The 25,516-nt window shown below is 36.1% G+C and overlaps 3 protein-coding genes across 5 annotated transcripts; 1 reads left to right on the top strand and 2 right to left on the bottom strand.

Annotated features, from left to right (window-relative positions):
- The first annotated feature begins 259 nt into the window (after nt 1-259).
- Nucleotides 260-8,167, top strand: LOC107862488 (zinc finger protein BRUTUS-like At1g74770). 2 transcript variants are annotated; one of them, XM_016708089.2, is made up of 12 exons: nt 260-777; nt 1,616-1,834; nt 2,587-2,781; nt 2,861-3,183; nt 3,596-3,827; nt 3,998-5,682; nt 6,409-6,627; nt 6,727-6,864; nt 7,166-7,400; nt 7,505-7,564; nt 7,669-7,740; nt 7,828-8,167. In XM_016708089.2, exons 1-12 carry the CDS (start codon nt 520-522, stop codon nt 7,927-7,929), a joined length of 3,738 nt encoding a protein of 1,245 aa, XP_016563575.1. In that variant the 5' UTR covers nt 260-519; the 3' UTR covers nt 7,930-8,167. The 2 variants fall into 2 exon arrangements, with proteins under 2 accessions (XP_016563575.1, XP_047265720.1); XM_047409764.1 differs by having other exon boundaries at nt 639-777; nt 1,563-1,834.
- A 796-nt stretch (nt 8,168-8,963) lies between these two features.
- LOC107862490 (LOB domain-containing protein 27-like) lies at nt 8,964-11,096 on the bottom strand. Its single transcript, XM_016708090.2, has 2 exons — nt 10,007-11,096; nt 8,964-9,871 (listed from the first exon to the last, which is right to left on the bottom strand). Exons 1-2 carry the CDS (start codon nt 10,825-10,827, stop codon nt 9,766-9,768), a joined length of 927 nt encoding a protein of 308 aa, XP_016563576.1. The 5' UTR covers nt 10,828-11,096; the 3' UTR covers nt 8,964-9,765.
- Nucleotides 11,097-14,568: 3,472 nt separating this feature from the next.
- Nucleotides 14,569-23,887, bottom strand: LOC107862487. 2 transcript variants are annotated; one of them, XM_016708086.2, is made up of 17 exons: nt 23,617-23,886; nt 20,551-23,479; nt 20,323-20,451; nt 20,002-20,193; nt 19,875-19,927; nt 19,461-19,770; nt 19,202-19,271; nt 18,912-19,070; nt 17,972-18,085; nt 17,335-17,522; nt 16,999-17,211; nt 16,623-16,898; nt 16,347-16,494; nt 16,107-16,240; nt 15,303-15,389; nt 15,116-15,220; nt 14,569-15,010 (listed from the first exon to the last, which is right to left on the bottom strand). In XM_016708086.2, the coding sequence occupies exons 2-16, from the start codon at nt 23,431-23,433 to the stop codon at nt 15,134-15,136; spliced, it is 5,043 nt and encodes a 1,680-aa protein (XP_016563572.1). In that variant the 5' UTR covers nt 23,434-23,479; nt 23,617-23,886; the 3' UTR covers nt 14,569-15,010; nt 15,116-15,133. The 2 variants fall into 2 exon arrangements, with proteins under 2 accessions (XP_016563572.1, XP_016563573.1); XM_016708087.2 differs by lacking the exons at nt 14,569-15,010; nt 16,107-16,240 and having other exon boundaries at nt 23,617-23,887.
- Between the last annotated feature and the right edge of the window lie 1,629 nt (nt 23,888-25,516).

The raw sequence follows: 25,516 nt of genomic DNA, 5'->3' as shown, positions 1-25,516 counted from the left end.
GGGTTGGCGCATGAGGCCCGCATCCTATAAAATAATGGTGTGGACTTGGTATTTTTTGTCTTATCATTTTGATGGGCCAGTCCGACCTGATCCGTTAAACTCAAAGCCCGTGTAAGCTAGCCCGACCGATCCGTATTGACAGCTCTAGCAAATATGATGAGGTGTTAGACAAGGATTGGTGAATGCTTCCGGACGTGTGGCTCTAAGACAAATTCAATCGATGTCAAACTGAACTAGACAAGGCGCCAATGGCCGTTAGGTTCCATGTCTCAATCATCCAGCGTGTCAGCTTCACAACAAATCAAAACATACAACAATATAAAAATAGTAACTAAAAAAATATGATTAAAAAAAAAAAAAAACTTTGAACTGAAAGAGGCACTGAAGAGGCCTTAATTGAAAGAAAGAAGCTAATCTTGCCATTATATGTCCATTGACCATCAATGTTGAAGCTTCCCTTTTGGTCTCTGTTGCCATTGATGATAGGTGGTAGTTGTAGCACTACTGATACATGTGTTAATGGACGACGTAGGAGAACCCGAAAAGGATGTGGACATTATAGACTTGTTGCCCTCTGGTGTGAAACTGGTTGACGCACCTATTCTCTTTTTTGTTATTTCTCATAAGGCTATTATACTCGAGCTTGCTGATATCCACCGCGTAGCTGTGGAGGCATCGGATAATGGCTCACAGTGCGTTGAATTAGTTCGTGATCTTAGCAGGCGGTTAGAGTTCCTGAAAATTGTATATAAGTATCATTGCGCTGCTGAAGATGAGGTAAACTGGCTGTTTCATTAATCTTTGTAATGTAAATGCTACTTGTTTGTATCTGTGTCCTGACTGACAAACAAGATGAACTGTAGTCGTTTAGATTCGCAATATGCAAACAGAATTGGACTTTACTGCAAGCTAAGTTTGTTGTTTGTTGTTAACTATTGTGACAATTATAGTAATTAAATGGTTGCTGGAATTCATCGTCATGAGGAGCTGCAAGGAGAGACGTTGACTTTAGGAAGCTAAGGGTAAAGTTCAAGAAGTCCCAAACTATAAACATAAACGCAGTAACTTAGTGCATGGATCCATTATTTATTGATACCTGCTCTGTTATTTCTATTACAAATTTCTACGGAGTACGTAGCCTCTTCACATCAGGCTGTAATTTGTATTTGTAATGATATGTTAGATCAACATCTTCATTTTCATCTTCAGTTTCGCAATTTCAAGCAGTGACCAGAATTTTCACTAAAGGGATTCAAAAAACTTAAAACATTAATATACGAAAAATTCAAAGAGTAGTATTAACCTTGTTTATATATAATGTAATTTTACGGCAAATGAACCCCCTAGCTCTGCCACTGCCTTCAAGTTATATCTACTCTTCTCAGAGCTAGGTGGATTCAAGATTTAGAGTTGATGAGTTCAACCTTTAATGTACACAGACTGAACTCATTATACTTTGGAAAACTATGGTTCAATTTAATTCTTGTTGGAAGTTTAGTGGTTTTCACATATTTATCTACGTTCCTTATCAAAGATAATGGATTCAGTTGAACTCATTGCAGAGTGACTGCATCTTCCTCCAGCTTTTCTGAGGTCGGAATGTTAATCTTGACAGGTCGTCTTTCTTGCACTTGATGCACAAGTGAAGAATATAGTCTTTACGTATTCTTTGGAGCATAAAAGTATAGATGATCTGTTCATTTCCATCTTCAAATGCATAGATTGCTTACAAAAGGAAACGGAGGAGTTCGCCAAGCTGTTTGATGGACTTACGTGTTACATAGGTACCATTGAGAGTATTATCTCTCAGCATATGCTGAAAGAAGAGGAACAGGTATTCTTGAAAATTTCACTTTTAGCTCTTTTAGCCTCTATTGGTTTTAAACTTCTTAATACTTGTTTGAACAAAAGGGATTCTGATTTATACTATGCTTAAAGTTGATATGACATCTTTCTAGTTATATGGATGATACTTAGCTCTACTGTTTGCATACAAAACATTCCAAAATTATTAGGATTTTGATCACCAAGGGTATCTATATGCCCGGTAAAGACCATCGGAAACTATGTTAAAGAACAAAAGCTTTGATATTTTGATCCTCTTTGCCACATTTAGCACTTTTGTAGTTAAATCATATGTTTGGGACTTTTTCTTAACGGAAAGTTGATGTACTTAACCTTCAACATAGGTTTACTTTAACAATACACTTCTCTCAATAAATAAGTTGGAATATTTCAATTTTCGCTCTATCATATAATGGAGAATGATAGCACTTAGGGTCTGAACAACTTACTGATAACATGCTCCATGTACTTTTACAATAGTAGCTTAAAGTTCTTTAGTCCATAAAAATTCAGGGTATATTACACTAAATATCGCTAATAATTAAAACAGAAAAAGCTAATTAATATAGCTCCATAATCAGTGAAAATTTTTGTAATCCCAGTTTTACTGTCCTACTTAAGATGGAAACAGCTCGAGTGCCACAAATATGATGTGTTAGTTCTTAACAAAAATTTCTGTTTTTTTTTTAGTTTTCCTAGTCTGTTGTCCTGAAATCTCTGGCATATGATATGTCACTGCAGATCTTTCCTTCGTTGACGAAGCAGTTCTCTTCCAAAGAACAGGCGAGGCTTGTCTGGCAGTATCTATGTAGTGTTCCCTTGTTGTTACTGGAGGATTTTTTGCCTTGGGTAATAACTTCTCTTTCGTCAGTTGGAAAGACAGACTTTCTCAATTTCATTCATGTAGTTTTACCCGAAGAGACCCTTGTCCAAGAGGTACGTTGCTACCTTCTTTTCCAACTACATGGTGAATAGTTTGAAGTGGCTAATCTAACAAATGGCGCTTACTTTGAAGGTGTTCAGCTCATGGCTTGATAATGATGAGCTGTCTTCCCAATCCTGTTTAGGACATGTAAAAGGAGATAAGTCTCGTTATGGAATAGCTAATATGAAGCACATGTTAAAGCTGGGAACCATGGTGGTTCATTCCAGTGAAATGAAGCTACTGACGAAGAAGAATCCGATTGATGGTTTCCATCTTTGGCATGCTGCTATCAGAAGAGATTTGAAAGAAATCCTGGAGGAACTACATCAATTAAGAAGCTCATTTTGCTTACCATCATTAATGTCATTGGTAGCTCAATTGAAGTTTTTTGCAGATGTTCTCAACTTCTACAGGTTATAGCTTGTTCATTCAGGAGCTAAATTCTTGTACTTGACATAAAATTAGCTTCATCTGAATTCCTTGACATTAATGTAACCTCATCCTTGATAGGCCTATTGACAGTGGTGGATGTAGTTATTTAGCCACTGACTCGGAACATGATAAGAATTCTAAATGCTGAACCCATCAAGTTCAAATGCTGAATCTACCTCTAACTAGTGAAGTTTTAAATAAGACAAACTTAGTTTATGCTAGCAACCAATTGACGATCTTTCATGAGATAGAATGTCCAACATAATTACTGGTCTCAATTCAGGTGACCAATGTTGTACAAAATGTCGCTGAATGCTGCTCTATCATTTTGAATTTGATAGGTATAGCCCAACTTCATTTTGCCTTCTTTTCTAACAGTTACATTATTTACAGCATTGCTCTGGATCAAATCTTCTACCCCTTGATAGATGAACTCACAAAGAGTGACCCATCAACTTCTCGTGAACAACTTATTGAAGGAAGTCAAATTGAAGAACTACAGAGATTACTATACTGCAAGCTGCAAGGTGGAATACAGTTAAATGTTCTCATAGAAATGCTTTGTCAGGAAGTAGAATCATTTGTTGGGAGAATCAGTAAAAAGCTTCATTTTCTAGAAACAGTGGTATATTTTCAAAATCTTATGGACAACTCAACACTATGTTTATTAAATACTTCTGAAAAACTTCAATATCTACTTAACATTTTCACAACAGCGCGATTTCCCAAAGTATTACGTAGTAGTTGGATATTAGATTTTATGTTGATTTGTTTTTTGTCCCTGGTTTCTTATAGGTTTTTTTGGTGATTAGAGAGAAGTGCAGCCATGAATTGCAGCTCTGGTTATTGTACAGAAGCCTGCAGATGTTGCCACTCGGGTTGCTAAAGTGCATGATTATCTGGTTCTCAGCTCATTTATCTGAGGATGAGTCCAAACTCATCCTAAATAATGTAATGATGGGATCTCCTGTAGTTAACAGGTCCTTTGCTTCTCTCTTATATGAATGGGTTCGGACAGGCTATTCTGGGAAGATTTCTCTTGAAAAGTTTAGGAAAGATTTGGAAGAAATGTTCAGTAGCAGAAGCTCCTTGCTGGAGAAGTCATTTAATAATTCTGGAAGTCCTTTATCACAATTGGACATGCAATCATTTGATGAATCTAATAATCTGTTATCGCAAGCAGCTTCAGCCATGACATTAAACAATACTATATCTTATCACCCTTCTCCCCTTGGCATCATTGAGAAGCTTGATAGTTCTTATTCTTATGAGATGAATACGCATATATTTGTCTCGGATTCACAGAAAAACTTATCCTTCTTTGCTGGAACTTCTTCCGGATCAAGCAATACTTCAAATGTTCCAGATCATGAGTTTATGCCAATAGATTTTGTCCACTTCTTTCACAAAGCCCTGAAAAATGATATTCAGTATGTTGTTTCCCTGTCAGTTAAGCTGGCTGAAGATGTTGGAATTCTTCCTGAATTTCACAGAAGCTTCCATCTTCTACACTTCCTGTTGAGGCTTCATAGTAATTCCGAGGATGAAGTTGCCTTTCCTGCTTTAGAATCAAGGGTAACACTCCAAAATGTTAGCCATTCCTACACCCTTGACCATAACTTGGAGGTAGAGAATTTCAACAAGATCTCTGTTATCTTAAGTAAACTCACCAGTATGCAAGGTGATGAGGCAGTTGATGGTAAGAAGGTCAAGTATAAACGGCTTTGCTTAAAGCTCCATAATGCATGCATATCCATGCAAAGAACATTAACTGACCACATCAACCATGAAGAAATTGAACTCTGGCCTCTATTCAGAGAACATTTTTCTGTTGAGGAACAAGAAAAGATTGTCGGAAACATGCTTGGACGAACAAAAACGGAGATTCTACAAGAAATGATTCCGTGGTTGATGGAATCTCTAACGCCAGCTGAACAACACGACATGCTGCTCTTGTGGCGCAAAGTTACAAAACATACAAAGTTTTTTGAGTGGCTAGGAGAATGGTGGGAACCTATAAAGAGAGAAGAAAGTGTAAATGTTGAAAAGGAACCAAAGATTTCTCCTTTATTGTCTATTGATCCTCTAGAAGCCGTCTCTACATATTTGTCAAGAAACGGTGTTGAGCAAGGAGTTTGGAATGAGAAAGGATCAGAGTTTGTTAATCGTGATTTTGATCAGCGTGGATCTTTTACTGCAGATAAAACATACAATGCCAAGAGAAAGAAAAATGTTGATCTATCTGAAGATACATCGCGAGTTTCTACTGTCGTAGACAAGAAGAAATTCACTGAGACAGTTGACTGTGTTGCTCAGAATGAGAGAACTTGGGAGGGCATAGAACAATGTGACAAATCAAGGAAACAGGAGCACCATCTAATGACTCAAGAGGAACTGGTTGCTGTAATTAGGAAAATATCCTGTGACCCATCTTTGAATTCTGAAAAAAAATCACACCTCATGCAGAGCTTGCTGATGAGGCAAGTATATTTCAACCTTTCCTTAGTTTTGTTCCTTCAAAAGCAGCGAGGGATCTTAGTTATTGCCTCAGATAAACTGCATAAGCATGATCTACTTTTTGCACCTGAATTCTAGATTGTCTAGTTTGTTTGCGTTGCTTCTACTAGTTTAGCAAAGGTTCCTGCCATTTTAATGTCCAAAATTAGTTTCTTCACCTAGAAACCAGGTGCCTTGGAAGGGGTAGTGATATGGATAAATCCAGAAAAGATAGTCTCATTTTCCTGTGCAATATTGAGATCTTGCAATATATTTTCTTAGAGTTCCTGAAGATGTTCAACTTACAATGAGTTTACTGTTGTTTGTTTCAAATACAAATTAAGTGAGATTAGTTATGCAGAGATTATATAATCAAGAGAAAAGTAATGTAGGGATTGTAAAGCAGAATTAGTTGTTTTATTGTATTAAAGAAACTAGTTCTGAAGATCATTAAGGTGTTTTTCTCATTTTAGTTGATTTAGACCTTGTATTGTTAATAACTGTGTTCTTAGTTTATTTTCTATTTCACATAAAATATACTGCATAGATCACATAAACTTATGATTAATCCATCCTACCAGCAAATCAGACGGGGCCTTAGTGAATGGACACTTAAATGTGAAAACAATGATATCTGTTGTTATCAAGAATTTCCAGTTCATTCTTTCGCAATTTATGGGATCTAACTAGCACTAATTGCTTTCTGTCAGTCAATGGATTGTGACGCAAAAGCTATCTAATTCAGAGGTTGCTGCTGCAAACGATATGGAGAAATTCCCTGGTCAGTGTCCCTCGTATCGTGATGAACAGGAATCCATTTTTGGTTGCAGTCATTACAAGAGGAACTGCAAGCTTCTTGCTCCGTGCTGCAAGAAGCTTTTTACATGCATACGGTGTCACGATGAAACTACTGATCATAGTCTGGACAGGTGAGTGCCTTGAACTTGTCTCCATCACTATTTGTAGATCCTGATTTATCTATTTTTTCTTCTTGAGATATCCCAACTCTCGATCTGACGCACTTGCAGAAAGACTATCACTCAGATGATGTGTATGAACTGTTTGAAGATACAACCAATGGGTCCTAGTTGCTCAAATCCCTCCTGTGATGGCTTCTCCATGGGTAGATACTATTGCAAAATTTGCAAATTGTTTGAAGATGAAAGGTGAGAAAATCAGGTTCACATTCTCTCACTGGTTTGGGTGGGTACCATACATTGCCTTAAAATCATGCATAAATGGGTAATCAATGGGTTAAAGTGATCGGTTTAGCTATTAGCTTTATTGTATGAAGAACTATTTAAATGTCAAAATCAACGTTACATGCCTGATCCAGGTTCACATGTGTGCTTGAGGATAAAAGGCTACTAAGTAATACTTGATAGACTTGCATTATGCATGTCCTCCTAAATAAAAGTTATATATGCTGTACTACAATCTCTTGTTCTAACAACAGATTTTGAACAGGCAAATCTACCATTGCCCTTTCTGTAATCTGTGCCGGTTGGGAAAAGGATTAGGGGTCGGTTACTTCCATTGCATGAATTGCAATGCTTGCATGTCAAAGTCTCTTTCCGTTCACATATGCAGAGAGAAGTGTCTCGAGGAGAACTGTCCAATATGCCACGAGTATATCTTCACCTCCACAAATCCCGTCAAAGCACTTCCTTGTGGCCATCTGATGCACTCCACATGTTTTCAGGTATTAAGCTCGTATTTATTTTGTTTCTTGATTAACTAAAGTTAAAGTGAACTTGCAGGCTGTGTTGCTAATTCATCTTTCTTTCTTATTACTACTACTTTTAGGAATACACTTGTACTCATTATACATGCCCAATATGTAGCAAGTCACTCGGGGACATGCAGGTTAGAGAACTATTTAGCGTAAAAGTGTCTTAAACCTTTTCTCCTAAAACTGTGACAGTCTTAAATTGTACAAAATGTGTAGCTTACTTGGTGCTTAATTTCAGGTGTACTTTGAGATGTTAGATGCATTGCTGTCTGAACAGACAATTCCTGAGGAGTATGCCGGCCAGACTCAGGTTCACTATTCTATTTATTGATTCTTATGCGAGAATATGCTCTGGTCGGTTTAGACCAATTTCTTGACACTCAAATGATCCTAACAGGCTATACTATGCAATGATTGCGAGAAGAGAGGATCAGCTTCCTTCCACTGGCTCTATCACAAGTGCTCCTATTGTGGTTCGTACAACACAAGACTTGTATGATCAAAATCTTCGAGGAGTATAAACAGCTAATTCTATGTTCCCACAATGTAGAGAACACTTTTTTTCCTTCACCAACTTATGTGTGTACCACATATTTCAACAATTCATCCTATGTTAAAATCAAAACATTCGGGGATTCTGATTCATGTTAAAATGATTTCCAGTGAGCTCTTATGTTAAATTCCGCATTCACTCCAAGATGATGATGCTAACTTATGATAAGAACATTTTTGACCAAGTCAGTGGAATGAAATGATACAAGAAATGTACTTATTTCTTGTTCATTTTCCCAAATTGTACTTATGACACTATTCGTTCTGCATTTTTCATTTTCTTGATGAATAGATGGTTGATTCAATAAAACACTGCTTGCATTTAGTTTCTGCCTTTCCCGAAAACTATTATCACTGGAACACTAAAGAACACATACACAAATTCCCTGTCTTATTGTTGCAGAACAAATAAATTCTTTATCTTGCTCATTCTTCTAGAGAACTTTCACTTGATGTCCCAATCAGAGATTGACAAGTGCTGCAGCCTGCATTATATGATAGTAGCAAACTCTCTGTTATATCTGTTTCTATCTTCTAGGGCATGCTAGAACTTGTGCTCTCTATTACACATGTCGTTGATTTTTCCTTGCCCAATTAAAACTTTGATGTATGTTCATTATATAAACTTTTTGGCAGATCCTTGCCCTTGTCCAGTTTTTATACGATGTAAGTACACGCTATCTCCAACTCTTGCTTTTGATTTAACATTTATAAATCCTTAAATAAACTGTCCATCAAAGAAAATAACAAAAATGTTCATAGATTGATCACTAGCATTATTTTTCTAATGCGACAGGACAGCCAAAGGCCCAAACTCACGCTGATGTAGACCGTAGAGCAACTTCTTTAAAACTCATATAGGTAGTCCTTGATAATATTAAAGAAAAGACGAGTTCATGACTAAAGGATTGCCTTCATCTACAATAGCCTAAATTTGTAGGAGTGAGTTAAACTGATAATCAGAAGAGATAATACAATCCATGAAGAAAAATGTTAACAACAGATTCTTGACAAGAAGTAGTGATTTTACACTTCGCAATTGTCTGTATTTAGGTTGTGGGACACGTAATGAGGTCTATCTATGGAAGGATTGGTACAGACTAGCAAAAAAAATCGTCTTATATGAAGACAACAAGCTAGTGTCAAGATGCAAACTAGAGATGCTGCTTCTTGGAGAGAGTTTTAGGAACGATCAAGGAAAATGGATGTCGGGATACTCAGGTAAGGTGAAGTTTACATCAAGTCTTGTTGCATAATAGAAAAAGGTTACAATTAGCAAAAGAAATGTGAAACAAAGAATAAGAAGCGGAAACAAATTGTCTAATAGCCGTCCAACTTATCAAAGAGAAGGACATACAATATCACCCCCTGAAGACTGTTATTGAAGATTGCAATTGATTGTTGGAAGCTAACAGGGCCACCATTCGATATATTTTTGAGGGAGGCAAACCAATGTGCCGACTTTCTGGCAGACGGAGGGTGCAAACATGAAGAAGATTTACTAATCTTGAAGATGCGATCAAGGACGTGGAGTTTCTTCTCCTGGCATATTTAAGCCATGTCTCTTATGACAGGTTTTAAAATTTTATAGTCTTTTCTAGATACCAAAACTAGGAAAACAAAGTACTGTCCAACTTTCTAACAACCAAATATAGCTGGACAGGTGAAATGTATTCTAAAACTGGCAGTACATTCTCAATGAGTTCTATCTGAATGGAACAAAATTTTGAATGGCGAAAGAAAAAGCCACTCTACTATCGTTTTTCTTACATTTCTTTGTATTCTATTCGTTGATACTGGTAAGACTGAAACATGCCGCAGCATTCTTTAATTCATTATCTGCAACATGCTCCACAGACTGTCTTGTGTCTTTCAGTGATGACTCTGAACTGCATGAGATAGGAGTTTCATTCAGAATCATAAAAGCAATAATAGTAACTGATATGAGAGTTTGGCTAGTGCGTGAAAAATTCCTTAAATTCAGTATAACCATAAAACAAACAATTCGAAGAAAATGAGCATACCTCGAGTCATATGCTTCTTTAGAATCTATATAAGATTGTCTGTCATCAATAGTATCAAAAAATGGATGATGTATGTCGTCGTAGTCTTGAGTGACTTCTTGTGGAACAACGATTGTTTGTGAAGCTGGTAACTGAGATTGCATGATCATTGTGTTGTTATTACAAACACTATTACCATATGATTGTTGAATCCATAACGAATTGACGACATTATTTTCTTTAGGGTCCACAAAAGTAGTGTTGTTGTAAGCAGCGTAGCTGTTATTTGAGTAAGAGGAATAAGATTGGACAGGCAATGTGGCGTTGGCAGCAACATTATATTGGGAAGGTGCATCTTGATGGAATAGTGTTAATCCATTTCCATTAATTCCATTAGCGGGTGGAGGAGCAGCAACAATAGCAGGAGGAGGCATTCCCAATTGTATCTGGGAAACAGTATCACTAATTGTGGACGAAATCTCTTGTTGTTGTTGTTGCTGTCTATAGAATGCTAGTTGTGCATGTACAGTTTGAAGTTCTTCTTCGCAGAGTTGAATGCTAAATAATAAGTTTTGTATTTCCGCGACGCATCCATACACAGGATGTTTGTCGCGGGCATTTGCTTGGTAGATAATAGATTTCATGGCAATTTTCTTCTGGGATGGATCAAGATGCGTTAGTATTTTCAAAATTTTGCTGACTCCGAAGAGCCTATGCGCATTCTGGAACATTTTGGGTTGATCGGCAGGAAAATAGGGAGCTAAGAGGCATTCGGGAGTGCACCGCCTCCTCTGGTACTTGCACGCAGCGCAGGCTTGGCTGGTGCCACCCTTGAGAGTCATGTTTTATCCTGCAAAGCATCAAACACTTGGATAAAGTTTCAAAATTCCAAGCATTGAGGTAAGATGGGAATGTAAGGGAGTGTGTTTAATGTTTTAACAAGTATTAAAGGTAAGACATGAAGAAGCCAAATGTCATGGGATTTGGAGTCCGGAACATGTCTGTTTAATAGCGGATTTTGCTCAAGGCTGGTTAAAGACTTGGTAAAAAGCAAGAGATGAAAGAGAGATAAAAACGGAAATGTTGGAGATTGGTTTTTTTTTTTTTTTTTTTTTTTTTTTTACTAAGAGCATAGCCTAGTACTTTTTTCCCTAGCAAAAATAGGACTTTTTCTCCTATTTATGTGGCATACTTGTGGTTACATCTCTATTCTTTTGATCTTATTTTTTCAGCTTTCGTGACCGCGGAGAAAACGAAAAGAAAAAAAATACAAAATTACTCATTTTTAGGCTAAATTAACTAGAGTTTATATTTTGGACATAAGATTCTATGCATAAACTTGGGAAAAATATAATGCTAAAAATACTAATACTTTTTGGCTTTGACATTAATCATAAAAGGCTTGTGCTAAAATTGGGGGAGGAGAAAAAAAAGACATCTATCATTATACTAGTAGTATTTTTCATTCCGCAAATAGTATAAATTAAAACATAAACTTCATTTTTTCGTTTTAAAAAAACCTTTAATTTACAGTTTCTCGAGTAAATATTAAGTTATTCATTTTTATGCTAAACTAAGTATTAATTATGATTTTATATTCTGAAACTTGGAAAAACTATAATGCTAAAAATACAAATACTTTTTAATTTGACATTAATCATAAAGGTGAACAGACACAAGAAAAAAGAAAAAAAAAATGACACATTAATAGAAATACAATCAATTTTCTTTTTTTTAGAAAATAATTGTAAAATTTTTCATTTGTCAAATAGTATAAATGGAAACGCAAACTTCGCATTTTGGTTAAAGACAAAAAAACAAAAAGATTTTTCAATAGTTACCCGATTCTATACAAGGAGAAAATATAAACTATTTATTTTAGGCTAAATTAACAGTTTACATCTTTTTTGGACATAATATAAAGATAAATCATTACCATATGATTTTTAATTGAATTTAACTATTTTTTAAAGGCGATATGGACCGAATTAAGAAATATCATTGTTATTCAAGGGATAAAATTGGATAGTGACGTTGCCCCAACTAGATTATATTGATGGCACATCTTGATGATATTGTTAATCCATTATTTTTGATACGACATAAGGACTAATTGTATCTAGAAAACAAAATCACTAAGAGCCATGTATGAAATTTCTTTTTTTGTTATTATTTTCAAAAAAAAATTATAAATAATTTACTCACTTCTTTGAAATTACAAATTAAATATTCAAGCTCTTTTGTTACAATTGTTTATAGTGTTAGATTATTTAGCTTTTGGTAGTATCATTTATCAAAGATAATAAGATGTTAGACGTGAGCAATATATAGCTTAGATTTTATTGTAAAGAAACTTTGGTTACTTGTGAAGATTTATGTAGAGTTTAATTCAATTTAAAAGACTTTTATTCTTAAAAAGTAGGAACAATTTATTTCTTCTTCTTTCTACAAAGATTTCTTACCCATTTTTTTTAATACAAACTCAATATTACCTAAGTAAAAATAAAATATTAAGATTTTAAGCCTCAAAAGTTTGGAGCCTAAAGCAAATTAAAGGTTTTACTACTCTGCTCTTCAACCACTCAGGCATTGAAATAAAGTCATTTACCTGTCACAGAAAAATACCTGAAACAACTTTAAAGCATAGATAATTAGTTCAACAATACCTTTGTTGCAATATTTTTGTTCAAAAATGTCCTCGTCTTTAGTCAACTACCTAAAATATGCCCGCCAATTGAACTATTTTAAAAAGTTCACGGTTATTTTTGGCTAAAATTGACCTATTCCAAGAATTTCAATGAACTTTACACCCTTTCCCTTATGTCGTAAAAGTAAAACCAATCTTGAAAAAAAATTGTAATGACCATATGGGTAAAAGTTTATAAATATTTGCGTTTCGTTGAAGAAAAGGACCATGATATGCATTTATAATTTTACATATATTTCTGTCACTTAAGCATGATGAAATTGATAAATATGTTTAGCACGATAAATCAATTAGTTATAGCATTAAATTGATCTGATGTACCCCTTTTATTCCATTCTATTTGACCCCTATACTAAATATAGTTATTTCAATTACTTGTACAATTCATGAAATCAAGAAGTATTTGTTATATTTTTTCCTTTATACCTTAAGTATTAAATAACTACATAAAAAAACTAATCACATTTTAAGATTTCAAAGCATCATTAATAAAGTTAATTAAGTAAAATACATTTCTAATTAAAGTTTTTTTAAGAAAGTGTGATGTAAAATGAAATGGAGGGGGCAGCCCTATTGACAAACATTTTTTATTAAAACGTTGTTACAAGTTTACTATGCGTGTAAAATTAAAATTTGTATGCAGCAATATAAAGTATTTCGTGTTCCAAATATACACTCAAAACGTATAATGAGTGAAAACACGTTGTGATAATATATGTGTACAAAATTCAGAGTTTGACCAAATAACGTTTATATGTTGTATGCACTTTATTGGCATTGTGGTCGTATAGACTTCAATCATTTTGGTAAACTAGATGACCGAAGAGTACAAATACGTGTAAGCTTTCAATAGAACCATTCTAATGTACTACGTATTTGTCTTAATCCTTCAAAAATGAGGAATATAAACAGATCAGCCCTTTGACATACGTTGAAAAAGACTAAAATAAAGGAGAAAAAAAGACTCAAGATAGAGGCCATAAACGCAAGTAATTTAGAAAAGATTTTAATGCAACAAACTGTCTATTCAAAATTAATTTAAGAAATCATCTCCCAAAAAATTTTAGAACATCTTTTGGTAGTAATGAGACTCAAAGTTCTCCATAAACCTCCCTTGTTAAGATATCAAAACAATACACAACGTAAACAAACTGTTCTTAAACACTCGTGTCACCTAAACGCTTTAGTTTGGACATAAAACCAGTCCAATCTATAATCAATGTTTTGTATAAAGTGCCCACCTGACAACTTTCCACATGAACATACAGTATAATACAAGGAGTTAGGCATGCTAAATAGTGAAAATAGAAAACCTGTAAAAGAGAAGAAGCAAACCTGCATAGTGAGTGAGCAATCAAGGAGGATATCCTATAATACCCCTAGACACAGAGAATTTCTTTACCCTATGGTTTAATTTTCGGATGAAGGGGATTCAATTAAACTGCTTTCAACACACTTAACACCTACACTGATGGAAGGTGGAGTCAGAGAAAGTTGATGACACAAATCTGAATTGTCAGGAAACCAGGATGATGACAGTAGGCCGGCCACAAGCTCAAAGGGTGGAGAAGGAAACATCTATCAGCCCACAAGAATTTAGTTGTATAAGATGCAGTAAGCAGTTGGGGGTAAGTGCAGAAGGTTTGGAAACTGTGATTTTCAGCACTTCAGTGAAATGAAAAAAAGGAATCCCGAGGTACAACAGTTGTGGGGTGGGGTGGGGTGGAACTAGGAGGCTAGGTATCAGCATTCAGCAAGATGTTTTCTACCTTGACAAACTACCCATAATTCTACAGCACTCAAAATTTACTCCCCACAAAGGAGGTTTTGTGGGGGGAGGGGGGTAGACTTACAATACACTGCATCACTGGAAAACTAAGACAATATACACAGCTTCCTTACATTAAAAATGGACAAAAGATGCAAATTCCCTACGTACAGAAGCAATATCATATACAAGGCACTTTGTAGGCAAATGGTAGCAAATGTTTCACTATACTCAAGCTTGCCACCTCATTGTAAGGGTCCAAAAATTTTAGAGAACTAGCATATGCAAAAACTTGCTTCTGCCATACGGTATCCAGGTATCAAGGATGTCACAAGCCTACACTTGCTTTTGTATTACATGATGTCCACCAATCATGAGACAGATCTCTATGAAATTTTTCCACACGTCGGTGACTCCTATTTTTCTCCATCACGACAAAACTTGTTTGTATACTACAACTTGGGTTTGTACAACTATATTTTCCAGAGTATGAATTTGCGACCTCTTTGCTCAGTCAGTCCAGAACATGCAGGTCAGATCAATGTGTTTGCTGCAAAATGGAAAAACATGCTAATCACCTCTTTGGTGCATATATGGCAGGCATGTTTTATAAGTTAAAACTTCAATTGAAACTTCAGATATAAAAAAGATTTACCATCTTTTCTGAATCAAACTACTTTACAGCTTCAAAGAAAAGGACCTGTGGCTGCAAATGCCCTCTTTCACACGTAACAAGAACATCATCCCAGTCACCAATTACCTGAATATCAAATATCCGTAAATTTACAAAAACTTAGGATAATAACAAGACAAACGGGTAGAAGCAAAAAATAAACTTTTACCTTCACAGTTTTGTCATCATACATGACCCACTTCCCATGATCACAACTGTAGGCAAAACAGTGATAATGCTGCCCATAATAGCAAACCTGAATAAATATTATGCAATAAATTAAGCCACTTTTGGGATAAATCCAAGATCAGACTTGAACCTTCATCAACACTCAACCCAAGGGAGTGGTTTGGTGGTCAATAAAATGGGTGAGAACATTGGAGAACAGGGTTCAAAAACCTAACACAAAAACGAAGAACAACAAGAAGAAAAAATAGTTCAAAGCAGTCTCAAAAAGGAGTAATGGAAGGACAAGAAACAGCAGATAATAACTAAAACAACCGATAGCAACAAAATAGAAACTACAACAAAACAATCTGATGATCGTGGTACAAGAAACTACAGGTAGTAACAGAAATTGAAGGACAAGAAACTGTAAGAGCAATACTACGACTACTACTATGAAGGGATAGCAAGACAAAGTACTGCTACCTACTAAAACGGACCAAAAAATGCCAAGTGATGTCTTTCCATCTACCTAAGTCTTGGTAGGCAGAGTTACCCGATACCAGTGCTGATCGAAGGCGGTAGGTAAAATAGTCGAGGGGCACACCAGCTAGCCTAGACACCATCATCATAAAAAGAACAATGGGATTTGAACCACCAATGATTGTATCAAACTTAAGATGGTTTCTCACAAGCAACAATAATGAAAAAACTAGTGATGCGATGAATTGGCACTGGATACTCTCAGCATGTAATTCAAAGGTTTGTTTTCCCAGAAAACAATGAAAAAGAATATAAAGAGGTTTACCATTGAAATTAAGCAATGTTTGTTTTTAGGAGCTAGACCATGATAAAGTACACTTATGTCCACCTCAGTGGATAGAGCTGATAATGTTGCTGTTATGTCACCTACACTCTCACAAGTATTTTGCCAACCTAAGACTGCAGGAAAATAAATTAAAAGAGAAGCTGAGGACCATGTGACTATTTTCTTGAGATATAGATCACCCGCGGCAGAAAGGACGGAAAATCAGAAGACCGTTGATACCTGTGGTAAACACATGAGGTGGAGTAGAGAGGATATGATGGATGCAGTTAAGCTTCCTGCATTCATCAACCTCAGAATAACAAGATAACTGATAGTTCATCTCAACAAGATTCAGAAGCGCATCAAAGGAACTTTCTGGACTCATAACCTGCATGAAGAGGACATGGAACTTAAATAAGAGAAAGTAAATTACTAATTGCCCAAATACTTTATGGATGGACCTCATAAGATTACTATGATTAAAGTATCATCATATAATTGCCTTGAAGAACATGCCTTCATCGTACGGAGGGCACTGGCATTAATATTGTGAAAGAAAGATGTATACTTCAGATGTCTGGACTCCAATCCGCAATTGTAGCAGTTCATTTGTTCAAAAATATCCATCCCGAAAAGAGAATGTACAATACAAGCACCATTTGAACAATCCCACGTACCCATGCAGCTACTATCTGCAGATTCAGTATCAGAAACACCTGAAGCTGATGTAAACGACTGATGTAGACAATCAAATATTACACCTAGCACTTCAGATGCATCATTCATCTGACCCTGTAGATCAATACCATGTTAAATAAGATTTAAGCCAGTTATTTTAAGCAGACAGACGCCTACTAAAATACAGGGGCGGTTGCTACAATTTCGGATTTACCTCCTGGAAAAAACTACTGTCAGGATACAGGTTGCTGAGGGCAATTCTCAAAGAAGTAGGGGCAACCGTCTTACTGCATGCTTCAGTTGAAGCAGTGTTCAAAGCAGTAAATATGTCGTACAAAGCACATGTCACGCATGGATCACCAACATGAACATGTTCGGATGATGTTCTCAGGAATTCATCACGAAATCTACCTAGATGCCACAACGACTACAGAAACACAAGAGGAGATATCTCAGAGCATGCTCCATATGAAATACAATAGGAGGTGCAATACAAGGGAACTCACTCCTATGATTGGAAAAAAAGATAAAAGTCCTAGTGTACACAAACCTGTATGATGACATTAAGAAAGCAATTATATTCCCCAACTTCATTCTTTAGCCCAGTGCCATATACATCCACTTTATTTACATCTCCAATACTATTTGCATTGCCCAACGTCCCAGCCTTGGGAAACACTCTTTGTCCATTCCCTGAACTAGGCAGCAAGGGCAACTTCTTATGGGCATGAAATGTGTCTGGCATTATGGAAAAAAATGAGGATGAGAGAAGAACACTTGAAGAAGTGAAGGAACAATGAAATTACTTCTCTATACTTGTCCTGCCTCCAAAGCAAATGACAGAGAAACAGCTTCAATAAGTTTGAATGAAATCTCGGCTAGTAAGAGAGGCACGTGTTGAGGTTGTTTAAGTTCTCAAGCCAAGTGAAGGAAATATAAACGAACAATTCTTCGCCTATAGCTCATTTTCTCTACCAAAAACCATTACATTTTTGGACGATTTACACTTTTTATTAATATTTCAAGAAGATTTTACAGACTAATAATGAAATATATAAGGTACATCGGGCAAATGTTCTGATTACTTTTACAGCAGTGATAAGCAATATGCATAACACCCCAAAATAATAAGCATCAAACCACTTTAGGAGAGTCAGTGACTGGAAAAGAAAGATAAATGTGCTTACCAAGGCTTTGCTGAACGGCCTTCTTAAGGTCAGCTTGGAACCTTTCTTCATCATGATTCTCCACATGTAGCTGTTTCAGTGTCTTTGTTCCACTATCTGCTGGACCATTAACTCCTAGTATTGAAATCAAAGGTAGATCAGCTCAAAGAAGGCATCATAGCTGATTGCTTATAATCAGAATCCACAAAATAACATAAAATGAGGAAATAACAGAACTACAACGAGAAGGAAAAGCAGCTAATGTTGTGCAGCAGCTTGGCTTTTCATTCTTGGGTAAAGGTGGAGAATGTAAAAAGAGATGGGAGATAATCTCTAATGGCTCCAAATTGGCTTTTAACTCCACAATTTTCTTTTGCCATCAGCAGATACAATTGGATCAAACTTTGTCCACTGTTTAGATATATAAACATGCCAACTTGAATATATAACTAAGTAATATCAAAACTTCACTGTGATGACAAGGTTCATCGAGGACTAAATTGGTGGTAATTTGGTTGTCTGAAAGATATAAATACAAATATACAGTTATCAAAATGAAAGCAACACTTAGCTTAGAGCTCTTCAGATCAACTAGCAAGTGCCAGTTTTAGATATCCATACAACTGTCAATATCTAGCCAATTACTCCAACTAAATTAAAACAACCATGCTCCTGAAATATAATGTGTATTTCATCTTTTATCACTTGGTTCCTCCCTCCTCAGGGCTTGGATCTGGTTGCCTTATAGAGAAGACACTACTACTAACTTGGATTTATTGCCTGTTAAAAATCCACCAGCTTCTTCGTAGGTGAGCCAAACATTCACATGGAAATTTCGTAAACAACTAGAGTATACATGATAAAGCAAGGCAAAAGAATATAAATTACAAAAAGCAGGTATGTCTTCAAGGCCAGGACATCAAGGCACTACAGAATAGTTAACCAAACATTTGCAACTCACCATGTGAAGATCGCAGAGCAATAGGTTCACCAACTTCAGTATTTTCCTTTTCTTCAGAAGCAGACTGAAAATTCCCATCAATAAGCTTAGAATCATTCTGGCGTCTGCCTCTCCTTCCAGTGTATTGAGTAGATACCAGAGTACTGTCCTCTGGCGTTACTTCATTTGACAATCATGAATACGAGCAACGGTAGATTAAATATCAGGTGAGACAGTTACTGTGGCACTGTATTTCCAAGTGGTTTAGTTAACTAGCAAAAATTCTCCTCAAATAGAAACAAAGCCCATACCAGTTCTTTGTGACATTTCTTCAGTACTGATTTTTGGAAGACTTCCTAAACTGTCCGGAAATTCTTTCCTCTACATTAAGCAATTGAAAATTTGCATGAGACATGTCTAGAATTGATGACTAATTCGGAGTAAAATTTAGAGAAGCATATCATTCAAAAGTAACACCATCAACATTTAATGACTTCCCTTTTACAGAATGTAGAACAGAATGGAAAAACTCTCACCGAAATATGAGAATCCAAGCATAAGAGTACTGACCTTACTGCTCTTCAATTGCCCATTGATTAATTGACCATTATCACGGTACTTTGAGCAAGTATCAGACTTCATAACTGCATCAACACTCTGTGGACATGTTTTTGCAGTTCTCTTAGTTTGCTCGGCCAGATGCTTCAGTTTGGCCTCATTCTCCATTCGTCTTTGAAATTCCAAAGTTTCTTCAAGCTTTCTTTCCTCAGATTCGAGTTCAATCCTACGTCTATACTCCTTGTCCTGTTCATTAAAGGAATCACCATTTCCAACCGTTTCATCACCTTGATTCTCTCCATCACAAGTAACTGCAAATGAGCTACAACAACAAACACATTTGCGGATATTAACGGTAATCATGACTTATACATAACATGGAGTTTAAAGCTTATGGAGAAAGCATTTCTTTGGGGAAAGACGTACATATCTTCCATAGTCTGATAGCGAAGCAAATGCAGTTCGTTGCCACTAGTAGGCTGCAAGTAAGAGTAAACTGATTACCTCCCAACTCATACATACTAACAATTGCATCAGAAAAAAAAAATCTTACCTTTGAACCCTTGGTTTTCCGATACTCTCTGTTTTTTTTCTTATCTTTAACTTTTTCATGTGTATGCTTAGAACAACCATTGCCTCCACCAGAACTATTCTTTGAATCACGAGCAAGTTCAGCCAAAAAAGCTTCACTAGCAGCATCAGATTTTTCGGTAGCATCCTTCGTAGCCAGATCCTCCAGATGTGTCTGAAGAAAGAAAAGACAATCATCATAAAAGAATAGTAAAACAGAGGTAAACGGTAGAAGGAAGGAAGAGAGAATAGCATCCCAGAAGCAATAATTGAACTATCACAAGAGTAGATGCTAAGTACGCACCCGCATATATGATTTCAACAGAGTCACTAAAATACTCCGATAATCCTGGGCACATGCATGCCCAAGCTTTACTTTTAGCTGCTGCATCCTAGCAACCACTCCCATGATTCGAGCATCTATTTTGCACAGCTGAAGTGAAGAGATTGTAGAGAAGAAAACAGTTATAGTAAAACTGTAAAATAATAATGACAATAATAATCAGCACTAAAGCATAGCTGATGCACCAACCTCAATGGAGACACATTCTTTCTGTCTCTGTAGTGCAACTTCCACACAAGAGTCCACTTGATGAATGTAGTCTTTCAGTTTCCATTCATCCTCTTCACCAGATTCAATGTCACCTAGTTGAGATGTTCCACCACTGTTACTTTCCTCAAGACCAAACCGATTGACATTGAGAGATTCTGCTTCCTTCAGAACATTTGATATAGCATTCAACTCAGACCTATAGCCGAAAATTGTAACATCATTATCACTTTCTATGAGCTCTTCTCGCCGCTTCCGCAAGACAGAATCATAACTTTGTAGGACAAATTCGGTTGCCTGATCTCTTCTCTTACCCTCTTCTAAAAAAATATCTTCTACTACCTGCAGTGCTTCCTCGTAACTTAAATGTTCATATTTTCTCTCACATAAACATTGCAGGTCATTCAACTCCTTCTCAAGAAAACGGAGAATTTCTATACCTCGTTGTGCTTTCTCTTCTCTTGCACATGTCCAGGATACCAATTGTTCTGCACTTGATGGACCTTCGAATATCCAGGACAACAAGGCCTCTGGATCAAGTTCAGCTCCATTCTGGTTTTGATTACTAGACAAAACATGTGCAGTTCTGTCAATAGAAACTATATCTGGACATGAGCTGCGAGTAAATCTGCATGGCAGGAAACGCTGATCAAACAATAAACATGAACCATCTTCACTGAAAACTAATTTCTCCAGGTCGTCAAATCCTTGACTAGAATTGCTTGCTCCATCTCGGGCGCTAATTTTCTCAGAATACCTACCTAAGCCACAACAATGCAAAAGCTCTTGCAAAAACTTTAGCACTTCTTTTAATTGCTCGGCACCTAGAAAGCATATGCATAAGGGAATTTGATCAACATTGAAGCTAGAAAGTTGGGAGCCAAAAGCAAGACCCTGAAGCTCTTCCGCTGCAAAATGAACAACCTTGCTGAGCTGACTTGAAGCAAGACATTTACTTTTAATAAGCTTCTGGAATACAGAAGAAATTTTTTCAAGAAGCTTTGCTCGGTGGGGATCATCAGATAGAGGCCACTTGTCAGGAAGGAAACAATTCTTAGTATCATAATTCTCATCACAATCCATCAACTCAATGTCTGAGATCTTATCACATAATCTGCTTTCAACCATGTCAGGGTTTGGTATATCGCCGAATTTCTTCTTTCTAGGTGTCGAATCCCCATTGTCTTCACTGCAGAAAACCTCAGAACAGCCATATTTAGACTCTTCTGTGTTATCTCTTGGGTGCTTTTCATCAAGAAAACACTCTTCTGTATCTCCTGGGTGCTTTTCATCAACAAAACACTTTTCTGTGTTATCTCTTGGGTGTTTTTCATCAAGAAAACACTCTTCTGTACCTCTTGGGTGCTTTTCATCAACAAAACATTCATCTGTGTTATCTCGTGGGTACCTTTCATCAGTGTTATCTCGTGGGTGCTTTTCATCAAGAAAACACTCTTCTGTGTTATATCCTGAGTGTTTTTCATCACGAGGACCCTGTCTTTGAGATCCTGATAGTTTATCAAGCATATCTACAGTCGCACTAACATCTAAGGGTTCCCAAGAACAGTTCAAAAGCATCTCCACCCACTCATTCTCCACAGTCTGAGGCAAAACGGACTGCAATTTAGGCCGCAAAGTTCCAATATGTTCATGCTCAGCATGATAGTTGTGCGATACAGAGTCAATAAATTTTTTATTGCAGCGACAACACGTCCAAAACATCCAATCTTTACTGGTTTCAGCAAATGATAGAGCCTCAGATAGCACTTCAATAGCCAATCTGTCTTTTGATGCACTAAAATGAGCCTTGAGATCTGAAATTGCAATTCTAAGCAACTCTTTCTTCCTAACCAAAGTCAAGGAGTTCCAATATGACTGGACCCGATCCCTTCTCTCTGTGGCAGACGGATTTTTCCTAGCATTTCCGCTCTTCCTCCTCTCACCAATTCTCTGCATTGATTCCTCTGTAAGATCCAGAGCTTTTTCTCCATCATTGTGCATCTTGACAGTTTCAGACTTCTGTTGCAACAGCCTTGCAGCAGCCACTCGGACCTCAATCTCCTTCCTCCTCTCTTCAGGCGTCTTGTTTGCCTTTTTAATCTGATTTGACCTCCTTGCTTGATCCATTGGGTCCTCCGGACGCCTCCTAATGGGGATTAACCTGATTGTTTCCTCACCACTGCCTATATTCTTCACCCAAGTAGAAATGGTTGCAATGTTCGACTTCTGAATTAAACTCCGGAGATCACTCCGTACATGGTCAATCCGAGCACGAGGAGTCTCATCCTTCTGTTGACTTTCCTCCAGTAAGCTTTGTTTCGCAGGATCTATGGGATTCTCAATGGCCAACGCCCTTTCACATTCCTGCACAACTTCCTCATATTCCTTCGCTTCATTTGCAGCCTCATACAACAAATTAGCATAGAATTGTGCAAACTCAATGGAATTTGGACACAGTGACACCGCCCTCCTAGCACTCTCAATTGCATTGTTAAAATGTCTACGTTTAGTATTGGGATCATCAATCAATAAAGCCACTTTCACATAAACACTACCCTGAACACGATGAATAAGCGCTGCATGAGGCGAGCTCTCATGCTTACTACACAGTTCCTTAATCAACCTCAAGGCTTTCGTATGGTTCCCCCGACGCAAGGCTGTCAGGGCACGCTCACATTCAAGCTTTATCGAAGCTAACGACGGCGATACAACATTCTTCTCACCTCCAACCACCGCCGTAGCGTCCTTTTTACTCTTCTGCACCGAAACTAGGCTTTGGTCCGATTCAAGCAACGGAATTGCAGCATTTTCGTGAACAGCCGAGTGCTTTGGACGAGGAGCGTGAGTCCGCTTCTTGTGCACCATCACTGTTGTTTATAGCAATTCACTCATACGCACACATCTCATGCACCTAAACAACAAGTAGTAATAATACTACAATAATAAGGCACTCTACTATACATCTATATATATATATATATATATATATATATATATATATATTATCTCCAACAGAATTACAAAGAGAAAGCGAAAAGGAAGACTTACTTGCGACGTCGGAGTCGGAGTCGGAGTCGGAGTCGGAATCGGAATGAAAATGAGGTATGTATCGGCGATGAAGGTGTTTTTTGTGTGTGTGTGTGTGTGGAGAGAGTAGTGGCTCTGTTACTCTCTCTATATGTAGTGTAAGTACTCCACTAACGAACAAAAGGACGGGGGAGGGGTAAACAGCGTGAAGGGCGAAGTCTGGAAAGTTGTGTCCACACTCATCAGCAACTTTTCAGTCTTTCTTTGGCATGTGGAGAAAATGCAGATTTTGTTAATCCCACCTTTTCATATTACTTGGATTTTATTAATCTCATACTCCCAAAGAATAGTTATTACTGACATTTTGAAATTTTAAGTTTGACTCTAATTATTTTATATAACTACTCCCTCCTTTGCATTTTAATTGACCTTTTTTAAAAAAAATGTTTATTTTAATTTAATTATTTTTTTAATAAATTAAAAATATTTATTATGTTCTTCCAATATTACTCTTATCATTAAATAACTAAACAAAATATATATACTGGAATTTATATTTTTAAAGCATCATTATTTTGTTGAAGAGAGTGTCAAGTTAATAAGGGCCAACTATTTTTAAACAGAGGGAGTAATACTTAGGGTGTGTTTGGTATGATAGAAAATATTTTTCTGAAAAATATTTTCTACTTATTTTCTCATGTTTAATTGGTGAGTGAAAAATATTTTTCGAAAAAAATTTTATGGTGTTTGGTTGGTGAGTAGAAAATATTTTTAAAAAAAATATATTCTAGTGTTTGATTGTTGAGTGAAAAAATATTTTTTAGAAAATACTAGTAACTGTTAACTAGTATATCAGTGCCTCTAGCAACTCAATAATTTGTAAGAACTAATTTAAGCATAACAAATAATATCAATATCGAATACTAAAATATCACAATCACTAAATTTAAGCAACTATTAATTAGCAAATATAGGAGACACTTTTCAATATTTTGTCAGGACAATCTCCAGATACTACGATCAATAGAAATATAATGGAACGACAAGCTTATTCAACCTCGTAAAACAAGTTACATCGATGACAAAATAAATATCCAATTAGCAAAAGTAACATAGGTAAGTCTTCCTCTATGCATATGAAAATAACAATACATTCAACGAACATTGAAAATGGAAAAAATTCGGGTTTCACTATTTTTTATTTCAAACAATGAAAAATTGAAGCAAGCACAGTGAAAATATTTCTGAGTAATGTAAATTTTTGAGAAATGTGAATTTTTTTAGTCATGTGAATATGAGTATTGTCGGGGTGGAGAAGAGGGGTGGGGGTGGGCATAAGTCACATTTGTCATTTTTTCGAAATATGACTTTCCTTGTTCCGGGAAGTCATTTTTTCCTCAAATAAAGGAAAATGAGTTATCTTGAAAAATGTTTTTCCAATATTTTACTACAACCAAACAATAGAAAATAGGAAAGGGAAAAGGCTAGCTCATTTATGTCATCCGTTAAAAATTGGGCTCATTTATGCCATCGCCGTTACAAAACTAGCTCATCCATGTCATTACTTTTAACATCCAATTTTTAGAAAACAGTTTTGCCACATGACAGCATATTAGAGGTTCACGTCATTTTAAAATAAAAAATAAATAAATAAATTATAAATTTTTTTATACTTTTTTTTTAGAATTTTTTATTTAATTTTTTCAAAAAATGATGTTGGTTACGAAGTTTAAAGATTACATATTTCTATGCTTTTATTTATCAAATAACGAATAATAAATTTTGGATATAACTAATGTTCATAATTATATATATATATATATATATATATATATATATATATATATATTTGATCAATCTTCTAGGATTTATTTATACATGAACCCAAAATATTCAAACCTGAAATCTTTGATCAAAAATA

The sequence above is a fragment of the Capsicum annuum genome, chromosome 3, assembly GCF_002878395.1.
Source record: "Capsicum annuum cultivar UCD-10X-F1 chromosome 3, UCD10Xv1.1, whole genome shotgun sequence".
In the NCBI taxonomy this organism is placed as follows: Eukaryota; Viridiplantae; Streptophyta; class Magnoliopsida; order Solanales; family Solanaceae; genus Capsicum; species Capsicum annuum.
The sequence above is the reverse complement of the archived record's forward strand: the minus strand, read 5'-3'. Positions and strand labels throughout refer to the sequence as shown.